The sequence below is a fragment of the Apteryx rowi genome, unplaced genomic scaffold (assembly GCF_003343035.1).
Source record: "Apteryx rowi isolate R43461 unplaced genomic scaffold, aptRow1 scaffold_1, whole genome shotgun sequence".
Lineage (NCBI taxonomy): Eukaryota > Metazoa > Chordata > Aves > Apterygiformes > Apterygidae > Apteryx > Apteryx rowi.
Window position 1 is genome coordinate 3,853,904 of NW_020447196.1, and position 20,711 is coordinate 3,874,614.

Consider the following 20,711-nt stretch of genomic DNA (forward strand, 5'->3'; position numbering starts at 1 on the left):
CCAAATACAAAAGAACAAAATAGATTACAAGAAAGAAACCATAAGTGAGGCTCACAGGAAAAGAGTGATAGGTTCCAGAAGGTGTTTTCCTGGTGACTTAGCCTGGTAAAAATTTGAACAGCAGCAGGTATCTGAATAGGTCCATTTTATCCACCAGCCTTTTTTGCCTTTATTTCCTTCTTGCCTAAATCTCATTAATTTCAGTGAAATGTTAAATTTTAAAGTAAAATATCATGTTCTTGCCTTAAAAGAAGAAAAAAGAGAGAGAGAGCAAATAAGAGAAGCAAGAATTTTAGAGATATCTCTATTAGTGTGAAACTTGAATAAAAAACTAAGGGTTCTTTGCCCAGACAACATATTAAATACATAGAAAAGTGTGTGAAAGCTAATATTAATGTTAAAACCAGATCACTTTTGTTTTAAGGTGGAGTTATTAGAAGTAATTTTAAATGATCTGGAGTTATCCTGAATGAATTTTTTGTATTTTTCCCTTGGATTCCTGTAGCTGTAATGCACAGCTATTCATACATAAGCATTTGTATTTTGGAGGTTGCAGCACTTAAATACTCAGTTAAATGGTACATGTTTCAGAACCCAATACCTATTTTTAAGCATTGGAGTATTTGTCTTTGCTTAAAAAAAAAAAGTGAAATACTGTCTTTGAGTTCTTAAAGAACTTTTGCAATTCTTAACATTGAATTAGTCTGCACCCCACATTGAGATGTCACTTTAAAAATATGCAGTAATTCAGATGAAAGGCTATCGTGAATTATTTTTGTGCACCTTTTGTGTTATCTAACTTATTTTTATATTATTACACAACTGTCTTAATGAAGCATCTTTAAATACCATCCCACACTTTCTCTTGCATAAGATTGTGTCCTCGACCCTTTGGAAAAACTAGATCCACTTGCATAAAACAGGTAACTTGACTTTTGCTAAATCTCCACTGTAGCTACTGTGTAACTTAAGCAGTCCTTCAATATGTATAAATTTATTTATTTAAACATTGCTTCTGAATTGGGATTTACCAAGGCTTTTAACACTGGAGCTGTGGTCTGTACTGCAGACAGTAACTTTGAAGGTGCATACTAATTCTAATCTCTTTTATCGGTTTGGAATCCCAAATAACAGTAGTGTCAGTGATCTTGTTTGAGGCAACATGGTTTTAGGATTTTTAGGTATAGCAGTATTTTGTCCTGACATTTTTTTGATTTTTATGCTTATGTTGAATCAAAAAGAATTAAATTGGCTTGACTTCTTAATAGTTTTGAATTTTTAGGGAGTCACAGAAAGAGATACTGGAATACAGAATTTTAGTGAGAAGTATCATATTGACAAGTAACTAATGCTGCTTTAGAGAAGATGTATGAAGACCTGACTTTCTATTCTTCGGAAAGCATTCATGGACACCTTTTCAGTCTTGCTGTTGTTTAAAGCTTCAAATACTGTACATCCTAAAAAAGTATGTAATGTTGTAGTTTATTGCCTGTTGATACTAGATAAGAAATACCTTGTTTTGTAGGTATGCGTTAACGATGATCTTGTCTCAAAGAATTTTGCTCATTTTGAGGAAGGTAAAGAGAATACAGAGTATCCTGCAAATGATCAAGAGAGCCAGACATCATTAAATGTTGAGTCTCCTCTTCCACTGAAAATTGTTAATCCTGCACTTGCTTTCAGCCCAGTGGTGTTTCAGGAGAAGGTGTCCAAGAATCTTGAAACAGGTGAGTACCCTGTAAATCAGAAACAATCATATATGCAATGTATCATATATCTTTACTTGGATATATTGAACCTGGACCTAGTGTCTTGATTTGAGTCCAACAATTGGATCAAATGGTTTCCCCCTAACAAAGGATACTTATGTATCAGAAGAGCAGTCAAATCACCAGATGCAGGAATATTGTAAAGCTTTTTGTAGCGCATAAGACAAAAGAAAGCTAAGGATGAGTTGATGTGGGCATTTGTTGATATGTCTAATAGTATTAGATGTTATTTAAATTACTCTTAGCTTTGATCAGTAGTGGGTTGTTTTTTGAGTTTGGAGGGCATTATTTGAGCAGAGGTACTCTTAAAACTGTATTATTTATGCTAAGTTGTTTACAGTGATTCAAATCTTTTAAAAAAATATATGCAGCTTTAGTCAATATTTTAGTTTATCTGCATAGTTATCTTCTAGAACTGTAAAGCTAACTGTGTAGAATTTTTTTTTTTTTCATTAGAGAGGAAATGATGCAAGAAACTCGATGACAAATCTGGGGCAGCCCACTGTAAATAATAATACTGGAATACTGGTTTTGTATGTGCTCAGGCAACTTAAAAATTCAGTAACACTCTTCTGATTATCTTCTTCCTAGGTCATGCTGTTTCCAGTTCCTTTCTTTTCAAGAAAGGGCTGCACAGTCACCAAATGTCAAGCACAAGTCTAAATGGAGGTACTGAATCTGTAAGTATTATATTTCAGATTATATTATCAAAGTTAGATAACTGCTGTAATCATCTAGCTTGTTCTTCTGTGTAACATAGGTCTGGGACTAAACAAATTCTTGATGCATTTCAGAACATTCTGCTTCAATTTTTTTTAAATTGCAGAAGATATGAATGCACCATAGCCTTTAAAAAGTTACCCCTCCTTATGCACTTCTTTGCTTATAGTTTTATGAAGATGGTAGCTGTCTGTACTAGGATTTTCAGTTCTCTGAATATATAGCAAGGTAAATTTTAATGTTTCTCTGTAAACAAAATAGTCTTTACATTATACCCTGGTAAGTGTTCTTGGAGTCTCTTATTTGCCATGTCTTCTAGTACTTTAGATGTCTAATCTTGTAAATTTTCTTACTGTTCTTCTTTGAATCATTTTCAAAAGATCAGCGTTTGTTCTTGAGTGTTGAATTGTGTACTGAATTACACAATTGGAACTATGACACTTCCATGGGAGGAAAGGAAAATGAACCAATACCTTCTAGACAAATAATGACTGGTGTATCCAGTCTCTCTCTTTAAATATCTCGTGTGCTGTCCCGTGTCCTCTTCTGTGAGAGATTTGAAGGAGAGATTTGCTTTTTTTGTTAGCAGTGGTACTAGCTCTCCCCTCAACTCAGAGGAAAAGGAGTTTTACAGAAATTATTTTCTAGCTCTGCTGAGAATTGGAGGATGGCAACCACTCTTGGACTTACCCTGGAATATCTTATTAAAAGACTTTGAAGACAATCACGATGAAAGTGGTAGTGTGGATTGTTACTGGAGCAGAGCAGGGTTACTGTTATACCCTTCCACAAACAGCTAGCCGAATTACCTTTACTAGCCACTTGGGTGATGCAGGTCTTTCTGAAGTTGTACCTATTTGATTGCTTGTGATTCATGATGAATGCTAGTAAATCCCCTCTTCAGGAACTGAAGATCTTTGGGGTGACTTGGGACTTAGTACCTGCTACAGCTTACTCCCTTGAGGAGTTGCTCTGTCATGCAACTTAAGCCCAGGCACATTCACTTTGTAAATACGCGTGTGGGTAGCCTACTCTGAAATCCAGCTACAGATCAACCTATTCTTATTTTTCCTCCAGTTTGTGGTGTGCAAGCTTTGGGGTTTTTTGTTTTGTTTTAAAGGCACAGAATATGTGTAAGAACTAATTAGTATGTGTTCATGCTATAAATCATGTTGATTTGAGTCCCTGTTTAGAGCTGTAGCTTGAGATGTGGCCGTAAACTAATTTTAACTTTGTGTGGGTGATGTTCTTGTATTGTTCTTGATTCTTAATAAAGAAAATGCTGTGGTGTAACAAGTTAGGCATTTTTTTTCTGAAGTTTGTTTCATCAAAATTTTTGCTATAATCAATCAAGCTTGCAATTTTGTACAAAGAGAAATCCAAATAGTTGGAGAATTCTGGAGTTTGGTAAGAAATCCAGTTTTAACTCTGTAGACTTAAATATTTTTCTGAAATGTTGGTCTTGAGCAGTATTTTAGTGTTTAAAAAATGTTTGTCTTTTCTTGTTAGATTGTCAAAGCAATGCCAGGTTTGCCTTTCGAGGAAAACACAGCTATTCCTGTTCACACAGACAGGTATGGTTCAATGTGTAGAATTTTTAAAATAGTTATGTAACCAAATTCATAGGAGCTGTAGTTTGTTTTTGGTTACTGTTCTGAGGAAGTTTTAAAAAAAAAAACCTTATAAATATGCTTTTGAGGAAGAGGGGAATTTGAAGTTGCTGATGTTCATCCACACTACACCAAAAATAGCAATTCCTTCTAAAAAATAGTTTAACAAACATGTTTTGAAGAGGTACTGTTCTGCACATTAAACAGGTTAAGTTGCTTCAGTTGATTCTGAGCATAAGTTATAATGTTTTCAAAGTTAATGAAATGAGAACATGAATTGATTTGTGCCATGCTTGCTAATTTCCTAGGCTGCATGTCAGCTGACAAATATGTAATAAGACTGATTTTTTTTTTTTAATTCAGTTTCTAACTGATGTGAAGGTTCCCTGCCCCCCCATTCCTTGAAACTTTAAGAAACCCTTTTCCTATGTTCAGATCTTATTTTTCTTTGTAACTTGAGGGAGTTGCCAATTAATTTTTATGAAGTTTTCCTTTGTGTTATTTTCAGATGTTGAAAAGCTAGTGTTAAATTTGAATATTATTTTCAGAATGATGCTTACTTGATTTTTTTTTTTGCAGTTAGGTTAGAGGGTTTTCCTCTTTGACAGTTATAATACATCAGAAATACTTTGTGAATGAATTCTTGCTTTATGAGAAGATTTTAGAAATATTGGTGGTATTTATAAATTATATTTTACTCTTTCATTTATATTGGATTTCATGTCTGGACATTTCTCAGACTCCTGCAGTTCTTAAATTCTGATCCTCTGAAGACTCACTTTAATAAAGATGACCAGCAGGTATTTTAGGCATTAACTTTCATTTAATTTGTCTTGTGCAAATTGTACTAGTCGATTTTTTTTTAAATTGTATTTTGATGCTGTAGTTGAGAATTAACTGTGCACAGAACACATAATGCATTCTTTTGAGTAGTTTAAGACAGTTGCTGTGTTATGACAATCTTTAAATCTTTTATTAAGAAAGGGATGCTAATAATTTGTCTCACCACTGTGGTCTGTGTAACTGTAAATACACTAAATATGATCCATGTATGTTGGGGCCCTTGCGGTACTTCAGAACAACAATCTATATGAAATATAGATTGTTGGAACTACACTGTTTAGGATTAGTTGCTTAGCATAACTTGCTTAGCATGAGTAGCTAAATTTGYTGAAGCCTTAGGCCTCAGGCTGTAGCCRCTGCTAYGTGCTTTGAAGTAGTTTTACCAAGGACACTGGTGCAGCTGGGAATGATACATCCTGAGAAAGTACAGATAARCTRRCAGAAGCCAGTGGGAAYCAAGGTTAAGGGCTAGACAGCTTTGCTAAACAAGCAGCAAGGTACAAGGCATGACCGCTGCGTGCGTGATCGGTGCAATGATTGGCTACCTGTGACATAATCTGCATGGTGATTGGCCTAGCAAAGTGTACGACTGCACAAACATATATAAGATGGGCAAATTGCCGAATAAAGTTGGAATTGAACCTGCATTCTGTGAATGCGTATGATTCTTTCCCGTCACTCCCGCGGACCGCGACACATGTATAATGATGAGATCAATTTGTTTTGCTTATTTTCATCAAAATACCATTTTTAAAATACAAGAAATGCTTTTGTGTCATTGTATACAAACTAAAACCCTTTTATTACATGTTGCCCTTAAAACTGTCTTCTATTTGTCATACAGTTTCAGAATTTTCAAAATGTCAGTGCAGAAGGAAACTTTGTTTTTCTTAGCAACAAAATAGAGCCATCTTCAATTCTGGAAACAGCACCACTTTTTGATGATCTGAAAAAGGTAATGCTAATATTTAGTATCACACTGAATATGTTTAAGGCTAGTATCATGCCCCAACATAGACCTCAGATGATATGTCATTGTGGTAATATGTTATTTTGCTTGAGGAATGTTTAGGAAGCTGTTTATATAAATGAAGAAACTTTAGAGAGACTAGTCAGACTTGTACAGCTTTCTTCTGATAGATCAGCCACTGCCACATATTATAGGATTTGAATCTAATTTTAGCTTATTAATTTAACTCATCACCTGAACGAATTTTTTTCATACTGCATGCTAAGGATGTTTATTGGGAGGTGGGTGAAAAATCTTTAAAACATTCATTGCTTTGTCTTGTTTATTAGTATTAACACTTAAATACCCAATTTTCATGTGGAACTCTTAATTTCTCTTTCTGTAGGAACTTACTCAGAAAAAATTTTTAGGCCCTAACTTCACAGAATCATATTGTTGGCCACCAATAGCTCGAGGATGTGATGTACTTGCCATCTCACATCAGGGAAATGATCCTCTCTTATATATTCCACCAATTCTTACGTTTTTGCAATCGGAAAGTTGCTACAAATCCTTGCCGAATAGGAGTGGAGTATGTATATATTAGAGTAGTATCGGATTTTCTGTTTTAAAGTACACATGTAGAAGTACATCATTTAGAAAAATGATCCCAAAACTGCTGAATTTTTATAATATATAAATCCTAAGTAATCTTTGTATAGCTCTATAATGTTTGGCAGTTTATATAAGCTCCCTGCTTAAAGGCTTACAGACTGCATGAATCTGGAGGTCTAAAACTCATTTATTGAGTAAAGTCTAAGAAGTGATTAATGTATCACTTAGATACTCCATGAAGTTTTGTTCTCAAGGTGATAATCTGTCCTCACTAAATTCAGATTTGTATTAGCTGTTTTAAATATCTGAGTTCTTTTTGTAACTTTTATCAGATCATAGAAACATAGAATCATTGAGGTTGGAAGGGACCTCTGGAGATTGTCTAGTACAACCCCAAATAAAATAAGATGCTGCTGTTTCTGTGTTTAAATTTTTGGACGTTTCACTGTATGTTGCTGCACGCATCCTTCTTTTTGTTTCCAGGTAGCCTGACTTATGATTCCTTGTGTCTAGAACATCTGCATTTAGGATATATTATAGTACTAAAAGCTTCAGTTTAAAAGTATTTAAAATCCTGTTTTGCAGATTTTATTTTTGCCTTAAATACTGAAATAGTATGATTTAAGATTCTGAACTGTTGTCTAATACCATGTAAAATTGTTTGTATATGTATGTAGCCATTAGCATTAATTGTATGTCCTGGATGGAGGAAGGCACAACTTGTTTTTGAATTATTGAAAACATACAGCAGATGTTCCAGACCGCTTCATCCCATGTTGATAATAGTTGGGCAAAACAAAGAAGAAGCTAGAAACGTGAAAATTCATCGAGGATGTAAGAATTTTATTTATTTATTTACTTAATCATACTTGAAAGCTATGTGGGCTGCCTTAATTTCAGGAAATTATGAAAGAAGCATTTAATAGTTTGTAGGTCTCTTGTTCTATAAAGTGATAGTTCTGTCTCTTTAACACTGACTCCATAGTAGTGTATGGAGCTCCAGTAATGCTATTTAACAGTAAATGTTATTAAAGCTATTCTGCGCTGTTCTGCCTGTGAATCTCACACCTGTATACTCAGCATCTTTGTTTTAAGCTCCGTGACCATTAGTCTTGAGTCAGATCAGTTGTAGGGATATGCTGAAGATCTTGCTGAGCTAGGATTAATTCTGGACTTCCTTCATTTACAACCAGTTTTGTAATAGCTTTGGTTGATGTGTAAGCATCTGTTGCTAATGAAGTCTGATGCTACTTTACAGCATACACACTGGATGCAATTCTGCTCTACTCTTAATATAAAAATTGGAAAAGTGAAGGTATTGGTAAAGTGGTATTGTAAAAGTGAAAGATTAAAAGGAGATAATAGTTCACTGAAGACAAAGTTGCATAAATTACCAATCTAATATTGTTTGAAGTTTTTCTTTTTTCTTTTTTTATGGCAATTTCCCATCATTTATTGCAATCTGCTTACTGCAATAACTTCTAAATAATTTGTGTATTTAACTGTAGTAGTATGTGGAGGATACTTCACAGAGAAGAGGTAGTGTAGAAGAAACAAAAAAGCTGTTGAGAGACTTGCCCTGCTGACTCTGTATTTACTAAAAACACTTTATTTAGTTTTGCTAATCTTGTGTGGGCTTTTTGTTAATCCTTAACAATCTCAGCTATGAGATCGGACCATATTGCTCAGGGCTTTATTCAGTCAGGTCCTGAAAATCTCCAGGGGTGGAGACTGCACCAGCAGACCAAAAATGACTGCCAACCAGAAGTCGGACAATGGGGTTCAGTGTGTGGGGGGTGTGTGTGTGTGTTCTTTTTTTTAAATATAAATATAGCTGTGTATGTGTATATATATAACATATACACTTGTGTGTGTATATGTATACACATGTGTGTGTAAATAAATATTCAAGATGATGCATATGAAATGCAGATATGCCCTTTTTAATAAATGAGTATGGTCTATAGCATTTTTACTTGTATTCTTTCAAGTTAGGAATTAAGAATGTAACAATTTTTTCTTCTAATGTGTAGGTGAAGTTATCGTGACTACACCATACAGCCTCTTGAGACTGCTTGAACATCACAGTTTATTATTTCTCAGACTTTGCCATCTTATTTTTGATGAGATTGAGGTACTGTTCTCTGAAGCTAGTGAACAGGTAAATGGGTTACACATTCAGATGGTGACATGGTATTTCAGTTCTGTGCCCATAACAGTCTTGAAGATGCTCAAAAAACCAACTCTTCTCAACCCCATGGCAGAGTATAAGTTGGGAAGAGAATTAGAAAAATCTGTAGTTCTAGCAGAATGAAATACAAGAAAAGTAGAGTTGTAACCTATTCTACTTTTCCTGCCATCCATAGGTGTGTTGTTTGTTTGTTTATTTAATGGAAGTGCTCTGTCTTGTCCTGTCTTATGCTGCTGCTTTATTATATTGTGTCTCATTTGCCATGGATGATTTCTCAAAGACTTAGAGGTGTTCTTTCAGCATGGTAGCTGTAGCTTCAGTGTAGGGTTTTTTGGTTTTGTTTTGTTTTTTTCAATCTAATTTGAAGACTTGCATCTTCTGCCTTTAGGAGCCTCTCTTTCTCTTCCATCAGTGTTGTTATGAGCAACTTCAGTCCAATAACTGTCTTTATCTGTAAGCTCCTCAGCCTCCAAAGAAAGGCAGAAGTTGGCTTTACGAAACATCTGTGCTCTTGGAAATAATCATAAAAGTTTAGCCTTAGGCTTTAGGGTCAGCACAAGCAAGAAGGTGATCCCAACTTGGAGAATCTTGTTTGAAAAAACAGTATTAAGTTCCTAATTAACAAATATGTATTAATTTTCAAACAGTGGCTTATTTGAGTAAACCACATAGTAGTTTATGTGTAAAACTGTGCCAGCCATACAGTTATGTTCTTCACGTAAATTTTTTCCAAAGGTCTTGCTGTTTCTTCTTGATGAAAGTATGTCTTAATCAGTGGGAGGAAAAGAGCAGAATTATGGCAGTTTAGTTTGTATTTACCTGCTAAAACTTTTTTGGTGGAACGTGTGAAATTTCTTGCTGCTTTGAGGCTTCATAGAGTAAATGCTTTCTGTTAGTATTGCAGTATATTGTATCATCAGCATGCAAGAAAGACCTTAGACACATCTGTTTTTTCACTGTCATGGATTAAAAAAAAAATCCTTGATTTATTAATATTACCTATTTAAAATTTGGTGATGAGACTAACGGGCCACGTTTCCAGTTCTTAAACAAATTTCTAATGAAAAGTAAGCGAAATCTCTCAGTAGGGATAGATTGCCCAGTTTGCTGTATGCAAAGCTGCTTCAATATGCCTTTGTAGCAGCCGATCTCATCATAAATGAGATGAAATATGATCCTCATCCAGTGGGATATCCCTTCTTTCTTTTGAGACAGAGTGCAGATGTACCACATAAAGATTGTGGAAAAGATAATTTATAAAATATTGTGCTTGTATCTACCTGATCTTAACCAGTTGCAAAAATTGTATTTTTTTTTCCTATTGTGTTCCAGAGTAGAAGTGTAGCATTTTGTAGGCTCTTCTGAGCTGCTAAAAAACATTGGTCTTGAATAGGAAAGAAAATAAGAGATGATGTTTCAAATGGAAGCTGTCATATGATAATGGTTGAGCTATTACAGCTCTCCCAGAGCATTGTGTTACAGAAATGTTAAGAATATTGAGATGTCATTGCTGCTGTGGATAGGTTTAATGCCAGGTTGAGAGAGATTGCTTTTTAGAGTTGTGCCAGAACTGTAGAAAATGGCTTACTATGGTAATGCTTTATGTGCCAAAAATTCTGATGCCATTCCACCACCGGGTTGCTTGACTCTTATGTACAGTGTGCTGCTGTCATTAGAAACGCATTCATTCTGTCTTGCCCTTGTGATCTTTCTTTTAATAAATGGTTTTCTAGCCCTTTTGGAGGGGGAAGCAGGGGAACAAATTAGTGTATTTGGCAAATTGGGCTTATCTTCTTAACTTTACTTTTTGCTGACTGCCTCTGACCTCTTAGGTCTGCTTTCGGCTCTGCTTAGCGTTTCTCATATTTGAACAAATCCTTTTCCTGAAGTTGCTGCCTTCTCAGTGGCAATCCTGCATTATGATCCTGTCTTTTGAGGGAGATCTTCAGATATTGTCTTGGACTGCTCCTTAAATCTTCTGGAGAGCCACAGAAGGACAGTTCTGCCCTGGTCACAGTTAGTCTTGTGAACTAAATTTTTTTTATAATGATCCCAAAAGATGTCTTTAAGATTTTTTACTGAGTTTGAGAAGACAATGCTCTTAATTGGATGTCTAGAGGAACCATATTGGAGAAGGGATGCTGTCTGTAACTTCATAGAAAGACTGAAAACTTATTTTTTTTAAATCGCTGAAAATTCTGTGGCAACTGTGTATGTCTTAAGGTGCTATTCGTTGTTTTCTATTCAGTCGTATGCCTATACAAGGCAGGGGGGTAACTTATTGTAGGCAGAGGCATTGCTAAATGTACAAATGCGGTTGTATATTTTCCAGTTTCTCTGTTTAGCAGATTGGTGGTTTTTAGCAGGTTAAACTGTAATACTGGAATGTTAATTTTTCTAGAAGATTTTTGTAAAAGGCTTACTGAAACTTCTCCTTTGTGTTTTTATCTGTGCTAGCTACCTCCCTTAATAGGTTATTACAATCTCTTCTAGGGAAGATAGTGTGTGTGTGTGTGTGTGTGTGTGTGTGAGCGTGCATGCACTTCTCCTTCATGCTCTTCTGTCACTTTCTTTTTACTTCAGAAAGTGCTCAAATAGTAGGATAAAAGTGCACAAACCAAACACTTGTTTGATCAAACAGTGTCCTCTTCACTGTGGTTACATATTCACTGGAATAGAATAAAAAGATAGAAAAAACTTTTTTTTTTTCCCTCTCTCAATAGATTTTTACCATACTGGATTATTACAGGAAAACTATTATTATAGAAGAACGGCTGTATTCACCACATCAGGTTGTTGCTGTTGGAACTTGTTGGAATAAACATATAACACATTTGCTAAAGGAGTTCATGAATGATCCTTACATTGTGATAACTGCTATGGAAGAAGCTTCCATATATGGAAATGTGCAACAGGTGGAAATTTGGGAATGTTGCAACTGTTTGTATACTAAAATATTTTACTGTTTGTGTGCTGATTAAGCTCAGTATACAAGTCTGCTGGTTGGGTGGTTTGCTTTAAATAGGTAGTGTTGGAATCATAACTCAAAACTCTGTTCAGATGCATTTCCCATATATCAGCTTGAGGTGATTCTTAGAAAACCTGTATAATGTTAATCACTGAATGAGCTGAAGGTCTTTTAATTTAGTTTGTAGCACTGAGATGAAGATATTCCCCCAACTATTTTCATTATTAGTGCAAAGAGGTTTGAATTTAATGTGAAGTGGTTGTAAATGGTATAGTTTGCGACAAAAATTTTATTGGAATGTGTTTGGAGTCATTAATTGTGAATGGCAGAACTACAAAGTAAGTTATTCTAAGACAGTGCTTGTAAAATGCTAGTTTTACTAATCTATGTAGCGTGTGCTACACAACATGGAACGTACTTTCTGGGAATGTTAGGTCAAAGTTACTAAATGTTATTAGGTGTTTTCTCACTTAATTTCCAGTTAATATGCTGTAGTCATTAAGAATAATACAAAATGTTGTGACTGACCTGAGTTCTTTTGTGTCCAAGACTGTCATAAGTTGGAGATTAAATATGTTGGGAAATTGGTATGACTAGACACTTGAAGCATGGCATAAACCTGAAAAATTATCCCTTCTTGTGATAAGTTGAATTTGTGGTTTGACAGGGTTGAAAGATGTCACAGTTTTGATGCTTTAGTTATTAACAGAGTATTTCAGGCAGGGCAGTATGGTTTTTTTGGAGTGATACTTGAAAATGCCAAACTTATCAATATAAATTTGATAAAAAATGAGATAAATGAAAACTCTTAGCAATTTTAACAGAGCATTTTACTTAGGTGCTTAAATGTGGGAATTTGATTGCTATGTGAATATATGCTTTTGAAAGCTATCCTAAATTGATCTCCTTTCCAAGAATTGTATCTTCTGTAAGCTTAGCAGAAGAGCTAGGGTGTACTGGTTTCTCTTTGATTTAGGTGGTATTACATAACAATGCTTAGTGCTTATTAAAAGGAAGAATTATGTAGCAAAATGTGTATATATTGCATGAATTATCAGCCCTGTGTTTTGTATTGGCTTTTAGGTTGTGCAACTTTGCTTGAACAGTGAGAGAATTGCTGTGTTGCTCAGAATACTGGATTTTACATCTAACAGTGTTGAAAAGATGCTGATATTCACTAATACAATAAATGAAGCAGAAATGGTTCATCAGGTAACAGTTTACATAGATACATGCTATTTAAAATGTTACTATGACAAGTTAAAATATCTCAGCTTCTGAGAAGAAAGGACTATACATTTGGAAGTTAGCTGTTTCTTTCTGTTAAAAATAGCTCCCAGCCCCACCCTTCTGCCAGCTCTAAAAAAGCATAGCTGGCAGGAATGTCTTACATAGAAAGCATCCATTATTGTTTTTAACTGTTTACAAGAGTGATTTGGGGAAAAAATTAAGCCACAGCATTTAGAAGTTTTATTCTGTTGCCTTTCTGCTTTGGGATAGTTAAAGTTGTAGAAGGCTGTTGCTCTGATTTGAGAGAAGCATTTTCTGTCATCCTGTGAAATCTACCAGAATTTAGCTAAGCTTCAAGTCCTGGGGGATCGGGAAGGTACCATGCTCAGTAGAGGTTTTCTTAGAAACTGGCAGAAAATTTCTTCAGAAACTTATCCCCATAGAACATGCTCTGGTTTTATGACTCTTTCTTAATGGGATTGTATACAGAGTATTTCAGAGAGGGAGACTAAGGACTTTTCCCTGCAATTAGTCTTTCTGCAGTAAACAGAAAAAAAATCTCTTCTGTACTTGTCTCTTTACTGGTCCTCAGATGGTATGAAGTAAGAGTGGTGTTTAGTCTGATTTGATTGGGAAGCAGGAAATGGGAAGCAGTGCTGTTAAGCCTGGACAGGGAGGTGTGGATGATGAGGATATTACTGCTAAGGGAGGCAGGCTGTGAGGATATTAAAATTAAAACCTTTAGAAACCTTAGAGATGGCTTCAAGGATTAGGGATTGAAAAGATGTATGGCTAGACTGCTCAGGTATAATAGGAATAGATGTCAGAGGTCCTGAAAAATGGGAATATATTCCTTTCCAGAAGCTGGAATAGATCGTGTGATCCTTAAGGATACTTCTAGTGTAAGCGTTAGTGTATCTGGAATGTTTAATCTTTTAAGTGTTAACTTAGTTCATTAGACATGCCAGTTTACTAAGTAACCAATGCTTTTGTATTTCCCCTTTTAATTTGTGAACCTTGAACTTAACAAAGGTGTAGAGCCTTTTTAAGATTATTACATTCATGCAAGTTAAATGTGGGTAGATCACTGAGGGATTTGTGTGCTTTTTCTGAGAGAGAAAACATGAACCTGCATGTTGTTAAGTAATAGAATCCACCTAGAACAGGGAGGATGCTTTTAATGGTGGGAAAACTTCAAATGGAATTTGCACCTTCTTAAACAACTGTGATACATAAATCTGTAAGAAGCTGGGCTTTATTAATTTTCTTTTAATACAGGAAATGAATAAGCTTAATCTTAAATATTTTTCATACAAACAACCTAAGAATTTCATAACTTCTTTATTGGCTCTCCCTTCATAGTAACTAAGGGAAGCTAGAGACTAACAAGATGTACTAAAACTAGAGTTTATTAGAGCAGTTACTGCAGTATTGGGACAATATCACTTTTTATTTCATCATCAGGCACTGAGGAGCAATTCAATATTTTCCTTGAAAATACATAAAGAAAGCGAGTTTAATTTTGAATATGTTTTAGAACACTGGACAAAAAAATATAGTTCTGGCACTCACGTTGTGTTAGGTGAGTATTTTCTTCCTGTTTAGTTGTCAGTTTGCTATTATTTCTTCATGGTGAATTATGTTCTACTAGCTTATCTTGCTGTTGCTTCCACAGAGCAAGTTTCCTATGAATTTTTCTTTTTTTTCCAGCTACCACTTTACTTGTTAGTGTTACAACTAGTGCAGGTTCTATTTTTCTGGACCCCAGGGCCAACTGATGAGAAGAAAATTGTCAGTAAGCCATACTTACTAGAAGAAGCATAAGGGAGTTCTTTGAAATATTAGTACTAAAAAATGGTTGTTGTAACTGACTTTTAGAAAACTTCCACAATTTTACAATTGTGTACTAATACAAAGGTACTTTCAGTATGAAGCAATTTAGATGCTCATAAGCCTTGGCATAAACATTTCCCATATGTTCTGATAGAATGTTATTTTTTAAGCTGCTTGCAGTAGCAGAGACTAGAGACTCTTACACAGTTTTAAACTTCATTTTTTCCTTTTGTACACTGAAGGCGGGAATATTAACTTAATTACATCTGATCTGTTCTGACTTTGTGTTAGCATTTCTACATTACTTCAGGTGTTTTCCTTAATAGCTATGATCATACTTCCTGTATTGTTACAAGGCCATCTTAATACCATAGTAGTCTGATAATCTGTGTTAATTAAAACTTGATTAAAGTGATTACATGTTTTTTCTTTCTTTTTCTTTTTTTTAAGTGTTTGCAGGCTCTTTTAATGTGAGAAGGATTGAAAATGAGATGATTTTGTTTTCACGATGGTTCATATTCAGCCTCAGCAGTATGGGGAGAACTTTTTTTTTTCCTCCTACCTCGTAACCTGTTACATGTTGACAGTGAAATACCATCACTAGTCAGGTTCTGGGCTGTGGAGCTTCACGAGAAACCAACATTAGCAGCCAAGATCTGACCACCCATGCCTGGCCTGTCTGGGCTGGTGCTAGGTACTGAAGGAGAAAGACTTGTGTTCTGTTTGCATCACTTTAGCAGTAGATCTTGGTCACCCAGGGGCTCCACATGCCTCAGTCTTTCTAGAGGCAGACAACTCTGAAAGGAGTGCTTGCTTTCTTCACTGCTTTTGTTGTAATAGTAGGCATCTACCTGCTGTGACAGTTACTCATTCCAGGTATTTCTTAAGAGAATGCCCTGGTCGGGTTTTTCCGTAGTCTCTTATTTTCCAGTAACTATCCCAAGCTTTGTTGCTGTTAATTGATTCAACTGCTTGTTTCCTCTTACCTCTCCCTGTCCCTCCTCCTTCCCTTGTGCCCTTTGCCACTCTCCCCCAGCAAGTTGAAAGGAAATAGAAATGCCCAATGTCAAACCATTGTTTCTGCACACCCACTCATTATTTTAATTCCTGCTGATTTCAGCCACTGCTAAAAAAAAAAAAGCAGAATATCTTGGACTGTTATATTGAAAGATACGCCACCCTGCTGAATCTTAAACACAAGCCACTAAAGGGTGTGTGGGAGTATTGCTACATGCTTGCCCTGGTCTTGTAGTTTTCCTAGGCATCTCTGTTAGCCAGTGTCAGAAACAAGGACTCGAACTGGAGCAAAGCCGCAAACCTTTGGTGCGATCTGTATGGTCACTCTTGCAAGGATCTTGGCTAGTTTTTAGTATATTTCTATATGGTGCTGTAGTTTAGGCTTACCAGTTGAGGAGAGTTTTGCTTGTTCAAGTCTTGAATAACCTCTACTCCTCTACCCTGGTCTTCTACAAATACCAATGACCTACAGCATCCCAGAGAACCTTCTAAGTAAAGACTGGTCATTTGGAGATATTTGCTCTTCTGGTTCTTGGAAAACCTGCTCTTGACCAGAGATTGTGCAGATTCTTTGGGTTAATACATTGTTACGTTTTAGAAGTGTCTGCAGGGAAGACAGTTGTAAAGAAAAGTCTTTACTTCTGCTTTTTTTATAATTTTCCTTGCCCTTGGGTGAGGAATGTTTTGATGGTAAATGTGATTTAAAGATGAACTGAATAAATTAGGTTTAAGTAAAATGCAAATATTTCGAGCATTCAAAATAACACAGGCATAAAATTCCTAAATGAAGCAAGGGGGAAATAATGTGAAGATTAATTTCTCTTTTCTCTGTCTCAGTGGACAACTTGTCCATTCTTAACACTTGATTCTCAAAGACTGTTTCTACCTTTATGGCTAAAGTTATATCTATTAGAATTTAAAAGGTCTTTCTCTTTCTTACATTATCCAGTTTACTTGCTGTATGGTTCCTTGATATCCTCTTGCCAGGAATGTGTCAGTCCTTAGAGCTAAAGTCTCAGGTTGCATTCATTAGAGAGAACCTTGTTAAGCATGATAGCTTTTAGTAGCTGATTATCCTTTAGAAACTCTCTAGAAAGTCTAGATAGATCTAATTTTTCTCTAGAGGCTCACCCTTCTGAAACACACATGGTTTTATTCCTCTGTCCTCGCTTCTTTTGCATTTTTTGGGTTTATACCCATCCCGTTCCAACTCTGGTGTATTTTCTGATTTCGAAGGAAGCTGATTAACTTCTTGAAATTACAAGTTCTATTAATTCGTATTTGTTTTTGACAAATTTTGTTGTTTTTAGTGAGTTGCTTTAGCTCTCTGTTGCCAAAATTGGCTCAAAGCATAAGTGGGAACACTAGATATATTTCCAATGTAACAGCATCCTATCATAGGATAAGCTCTTCTTTTTAATTAAGCATTGTTCTGTTTTCTTGGGAATTCAAATGTTTTTGTTAATTAAAGTGTCATTTCTTCTGAGTAATTAATCTCTTCCGCAGCTGCTTCTGCCTTTGCTGTCCTCCTTGTGACTGTCTGTATTTTTCTGTGCTGGCTCTTGACTGAAAGAAGGCAAGACTATAAAACTGTTTGGGTATGAATGGTCCCAAAGTCTTTTTTTCAAAACAAAATGGCATTTTAAAAAAATGAAACAAAGCAACCTTCTTATTTCTCGTCTAAATGTACCTAGGACTTATTTTTACTATTAGTGGCTTTTAATCTGTATTATCCTTAGACCACCTTATGTTTACCCATGTTCTTGCGTTGCTCAATGTTTAATGGCGTAAGTTTGCAGCTCTCAGCATACATAGCCACTGTCTCACTTTCTTGGACTTCCAAACCAAGAAAAATTCCCGAATTCTTGTTCTGGTATATAAGTAGTTACAGAATTTCAGTGTCTCTCATTCAGTCTTTCTCTTGCTCTTTTTTTGTTTTTCTTTTTCATTCCCTCATTTCTATCTCAAGATAGGAGAACTTGTACCAAGAACAGGATAAATCTCTAGGCCTTGGAGATGCTAGGGGTTTCTGCACAGCCCATATATTGTTAATGACTCAGACAAGTTAGAAAATACAGTGACAGAAATTGTTTTCTTCAACACCTTTCAGCAGATCCCCATTCAGTGTAAGGCTTCATTCTTGAATACTACGTTTTGATAAAACTTTTATCTCTCTGAACACAATACACTTTCTGAAGATTTTAAAATCTAGGGAAAAGTCTGTTCTGTCAAATGTTAGCAGATGAGGATCATCTCATTGGATTTATACTTGAATTTGACTTTACTTTCTATTTATTCTTAGATAATGAATTGCAAAGTACTTTACAGTGACCACTTCTGTGTTTTTGTTTTGATACTGATACAAGATACAGGATTACACAAGAGATGATTAGAGGAGACTAATGTGTAATCTTGTATCTTTGCCGTGTGCCTGTGAAATTTGACTGAAGAAACTTAATACCTTGTGTGAGTGTATTAGAAAAGACCTTTTTCTTACAGCAATGAATAGGGAAAAGGAAACAGCTGTGACAAATATGATGTAATACTTAAGATAATTGTAGTACTTAAATATATTGTGTGTATAAAACATGTTTTTAGTCTTAACAGATGACTGCATGCAGTCTTTGGGAATTACAGATGCAACTTGCGTGATACATTTCAGTTTTCCTTCTTCTCCAAGAATCTTTGGTCAGCGTCTACACAACATGTCTGACAACTTCCATAATGTGATAGAGAAGGTTTGAGTAAATCATGAACAAGTTAATATTAACATTTGATACTTACATAGTGGATTAGAAGTTTTAAAAATATATATACTTTTTTTAGGGTTCTTTTGTAGATCAAGAATATACAAAGGCAAGGTCAGTCTTACTACTAACAGAAAACAATGCATGCCATGCTCCTGGGGTCCTGCGCTATTTGAAGCATGCTGAAGCTGAAATTCCGCCAGAACTGCATGATTTTACTGCCAGGGTGCTAGAAGCTGAAGAAGAAAAGAAGCTTGCAAGGCCTCTGTGCACCTATCTTAAAACACTTGGGATTTGCAAGTAAGGAAATGACAAGTTTTCCCAACACCCATACTTAAACAACAAGGCATTATCTGCTCTGAATGATTACTGCTACTAGTTACTTGATTAGTTTTCCTGTTGAATACTCTCATTCGGATTGGTTTTTGCTCATGATTCTCTTCACTGCTTTGCTTGTGTCATTCTTTAAGTACTTCTATAAGAACAAAAATATTAACATATAAAAATATTAACATATTTTTGTGGAGACTAATACATAGTCTGACACAGTAGCATAATTGATCCTAACTCTTACCTAGATGTATTTGAGCGAGCTTCAAGCCAGTGCTTTGATTAGTACTCTAGGCGCAATTCCACAGGGCTGGTAGGTGCTTTACCCTCTCCCCTGTGCTCGCCTGTCCCTCGAAGGTGGGCAAGTAGATGAAGACTTATCTCCGAGCTGTGTACAACTGGATTGTAAGTAGTGCCTGAGGGAGGAAGCTAAAGTGTTCTCAGGTATGACTTCAGTGTAGATACTGTTGAGTCATGAAAAAAAAATGTTAATTTTTAGTGCTTGTCTTCCTCTGAAATAAGGTGATATTTTTATTATGAACTTCACCCACTAAGATAGGCAGATAAAACTGTCAAAACTATCTCCTTGAGTCATTGGTGCTGTTCCATAATCAATTTCTGTCTCATTTGGGGCTGATGCAAACTTTTAGTGTTTAAAGTGTTTTAAGTTGCATCAAAATATCTTACCACTGAAAATAAAGGGTTCTTTTCTAAACTGTTTTTTTTTTCCAATACATAGGAATAGGAGAGAGTGTCCAGATCGTCATCACATTAATGTACAAACAGACAGACCCCGGAATATGCCAGATAAAATTACACCGACACCTGGGTGTGTGACAGTAAGTTATTAGTATTTATCTTGTTTTCAGGTATCAAGAGGACAGATCATAACTAGCTATATTTGGCACATTACTAAATCTTTTTTTAGGTTACACTTATATTGTTGTATTATGTACTGTATCTCTGGGATGTTTGTTCTTTAGGTTTCTTTCATCTTGGACTATATTATGTTTTCAGATAGTGCCTCTTCATATTGTAAATGCAACAAACTACTTTGGTCGCATAGTAGATAAACAAAAGGACCAATATGCAATTCTTGCTGAAGAAATGAATGAATATTTTAAGAAACCGAGTAATAACGTCTCTGTTGAAAAGGTGGAGAAGCTAGCATGGTATGGATTGTATGAGGAAACATTTTTTCACAGGTAAAAAAAACTTTTAATTTTTTCAGGTGTATTTTTTAATACAAAATAATCTAAACCTTTCCTATTTAAAAAAAGAAAACAGCAAAGAAAGAACCCTACTGCTATTCAAATCAGTCTTTAAAAGGACAATCTTTAAAAAGCCAGCATGTATTTTTTTTAAGTTTCCAAATGGAAAATAGAGTGAATAAGTGCACATGCGTGCACATGTGCACACACACGTATTTCTATGTAATATTTTATAAAAATGTGTAACATTTTAATACAGAAACAAAAGTTTTCTATTTTAACTTACTGTGAAATTTTCATTTTTAAAAGATTAGAAAAGAGTAGATTAAAAAATAAAATTTTTTTACAACTGATATTATGAATAACAATAATTCAGTTTTTCCTCTCTAACTCCTGTGAAGGGTTCAGGTGGTAGAGATTTCCCCAAAAGAAGAAAAAAAATTATTCTTTAATGTTACAATTAAATACATAGATGAAGGCAGAATGAGTCAAGTTGAGAGCCATCGACTGCTTCAGTTACCTGCAAGATTTCAGAGTCTGCCACCTCAGGCTGTGGAATTTATAGTTTGTAGCGTGAAACCCATTGATAATGAAATTGAATGGAACCCAAGGGTAATGTTCATCAATTTTTTTCCTGGTATTTCCTTTAAGTTCTGTAAGTTTTCTTGGTTTCTTATT

At 35.3% G+C, this 20,711-nt stretch overlaps 1 protein-coding gene across 1 annotated transcript in view; it reads left to right on the forward strand.

Annotated features, from left to right (window-relative positions):
• Nucleotides 1-20,711, forward strand: part of TDRD12 (tudor domain containing 12) — a 36,781-nt gene that overhangs the window by 7,356 nt on the left and 8,714 nt on the right. Inside the window, exons 7-22 of the mRNA XM_026059749.1 lie at nucleotides 1,526-1,727; nucleotides 2,361-2,449; nucleotides 3,999-4,063; nucleotides 4,839-4,899; nucleotides 5,787-5,897; nucleotides 6,298-6,483; nucleotides 7,184-7,340; nucleotides 8,540-8,667; nucleotides 11,421-11,612; nucleotides 12,749-12,877; nucleotides 14,360-14,477; nucleotides 18,344-18,483; nucleotides 18,572-18,792; nucleotides 19,562-19,661; nucleotides 19,840-20,027; nucleotides 20,435-20,645. Coding sequence (XP_025915534.1) covers nucleotides 1,526-1,727; nucleotides 2,361-2,449; nucleotides 3,999-4,063; nucleotides 4,839-4,899; nucleotides 5,787-5,897; nucleotides 6,298-6,483; nucleotides 7,184-7,340; nucleotides 8,540-8,667; nucleotides 11,421-11,612; nucleotides 12,749-12,877; nucleotides 14,360-14,477; nucleotides 18,344-18,483; nucleotides 18,572-18,792; nucleotides 19,562-19,661; nucleotides 19,840-20,027; nucleotides 20,435-20,645 — 2,298 coding nt within the window. The remainder of the gene's footprint in view (nucleotides 1-1,525; nucleotides 1,728-2,360; nucleotides 2,450-3,998; nucleotides 4,064-4,838; nucleotides 4,900-5,786; nucleotides 5,898-6,297; nucleotides 6,484-7,183; nucleotides 7,341-8,539; nucleotides 8,668-11,420; nucleotides 11,613-12,748; nucleotides 12,878-14,359; nucleotides 14,478-18,343; nucleotides 18,484-18,571; nucleotides 18,793-19,561; nucleotides 19,662-19,839; nucleotides 20,028-20,434; nucleotides 20,646-20,711) is intronic.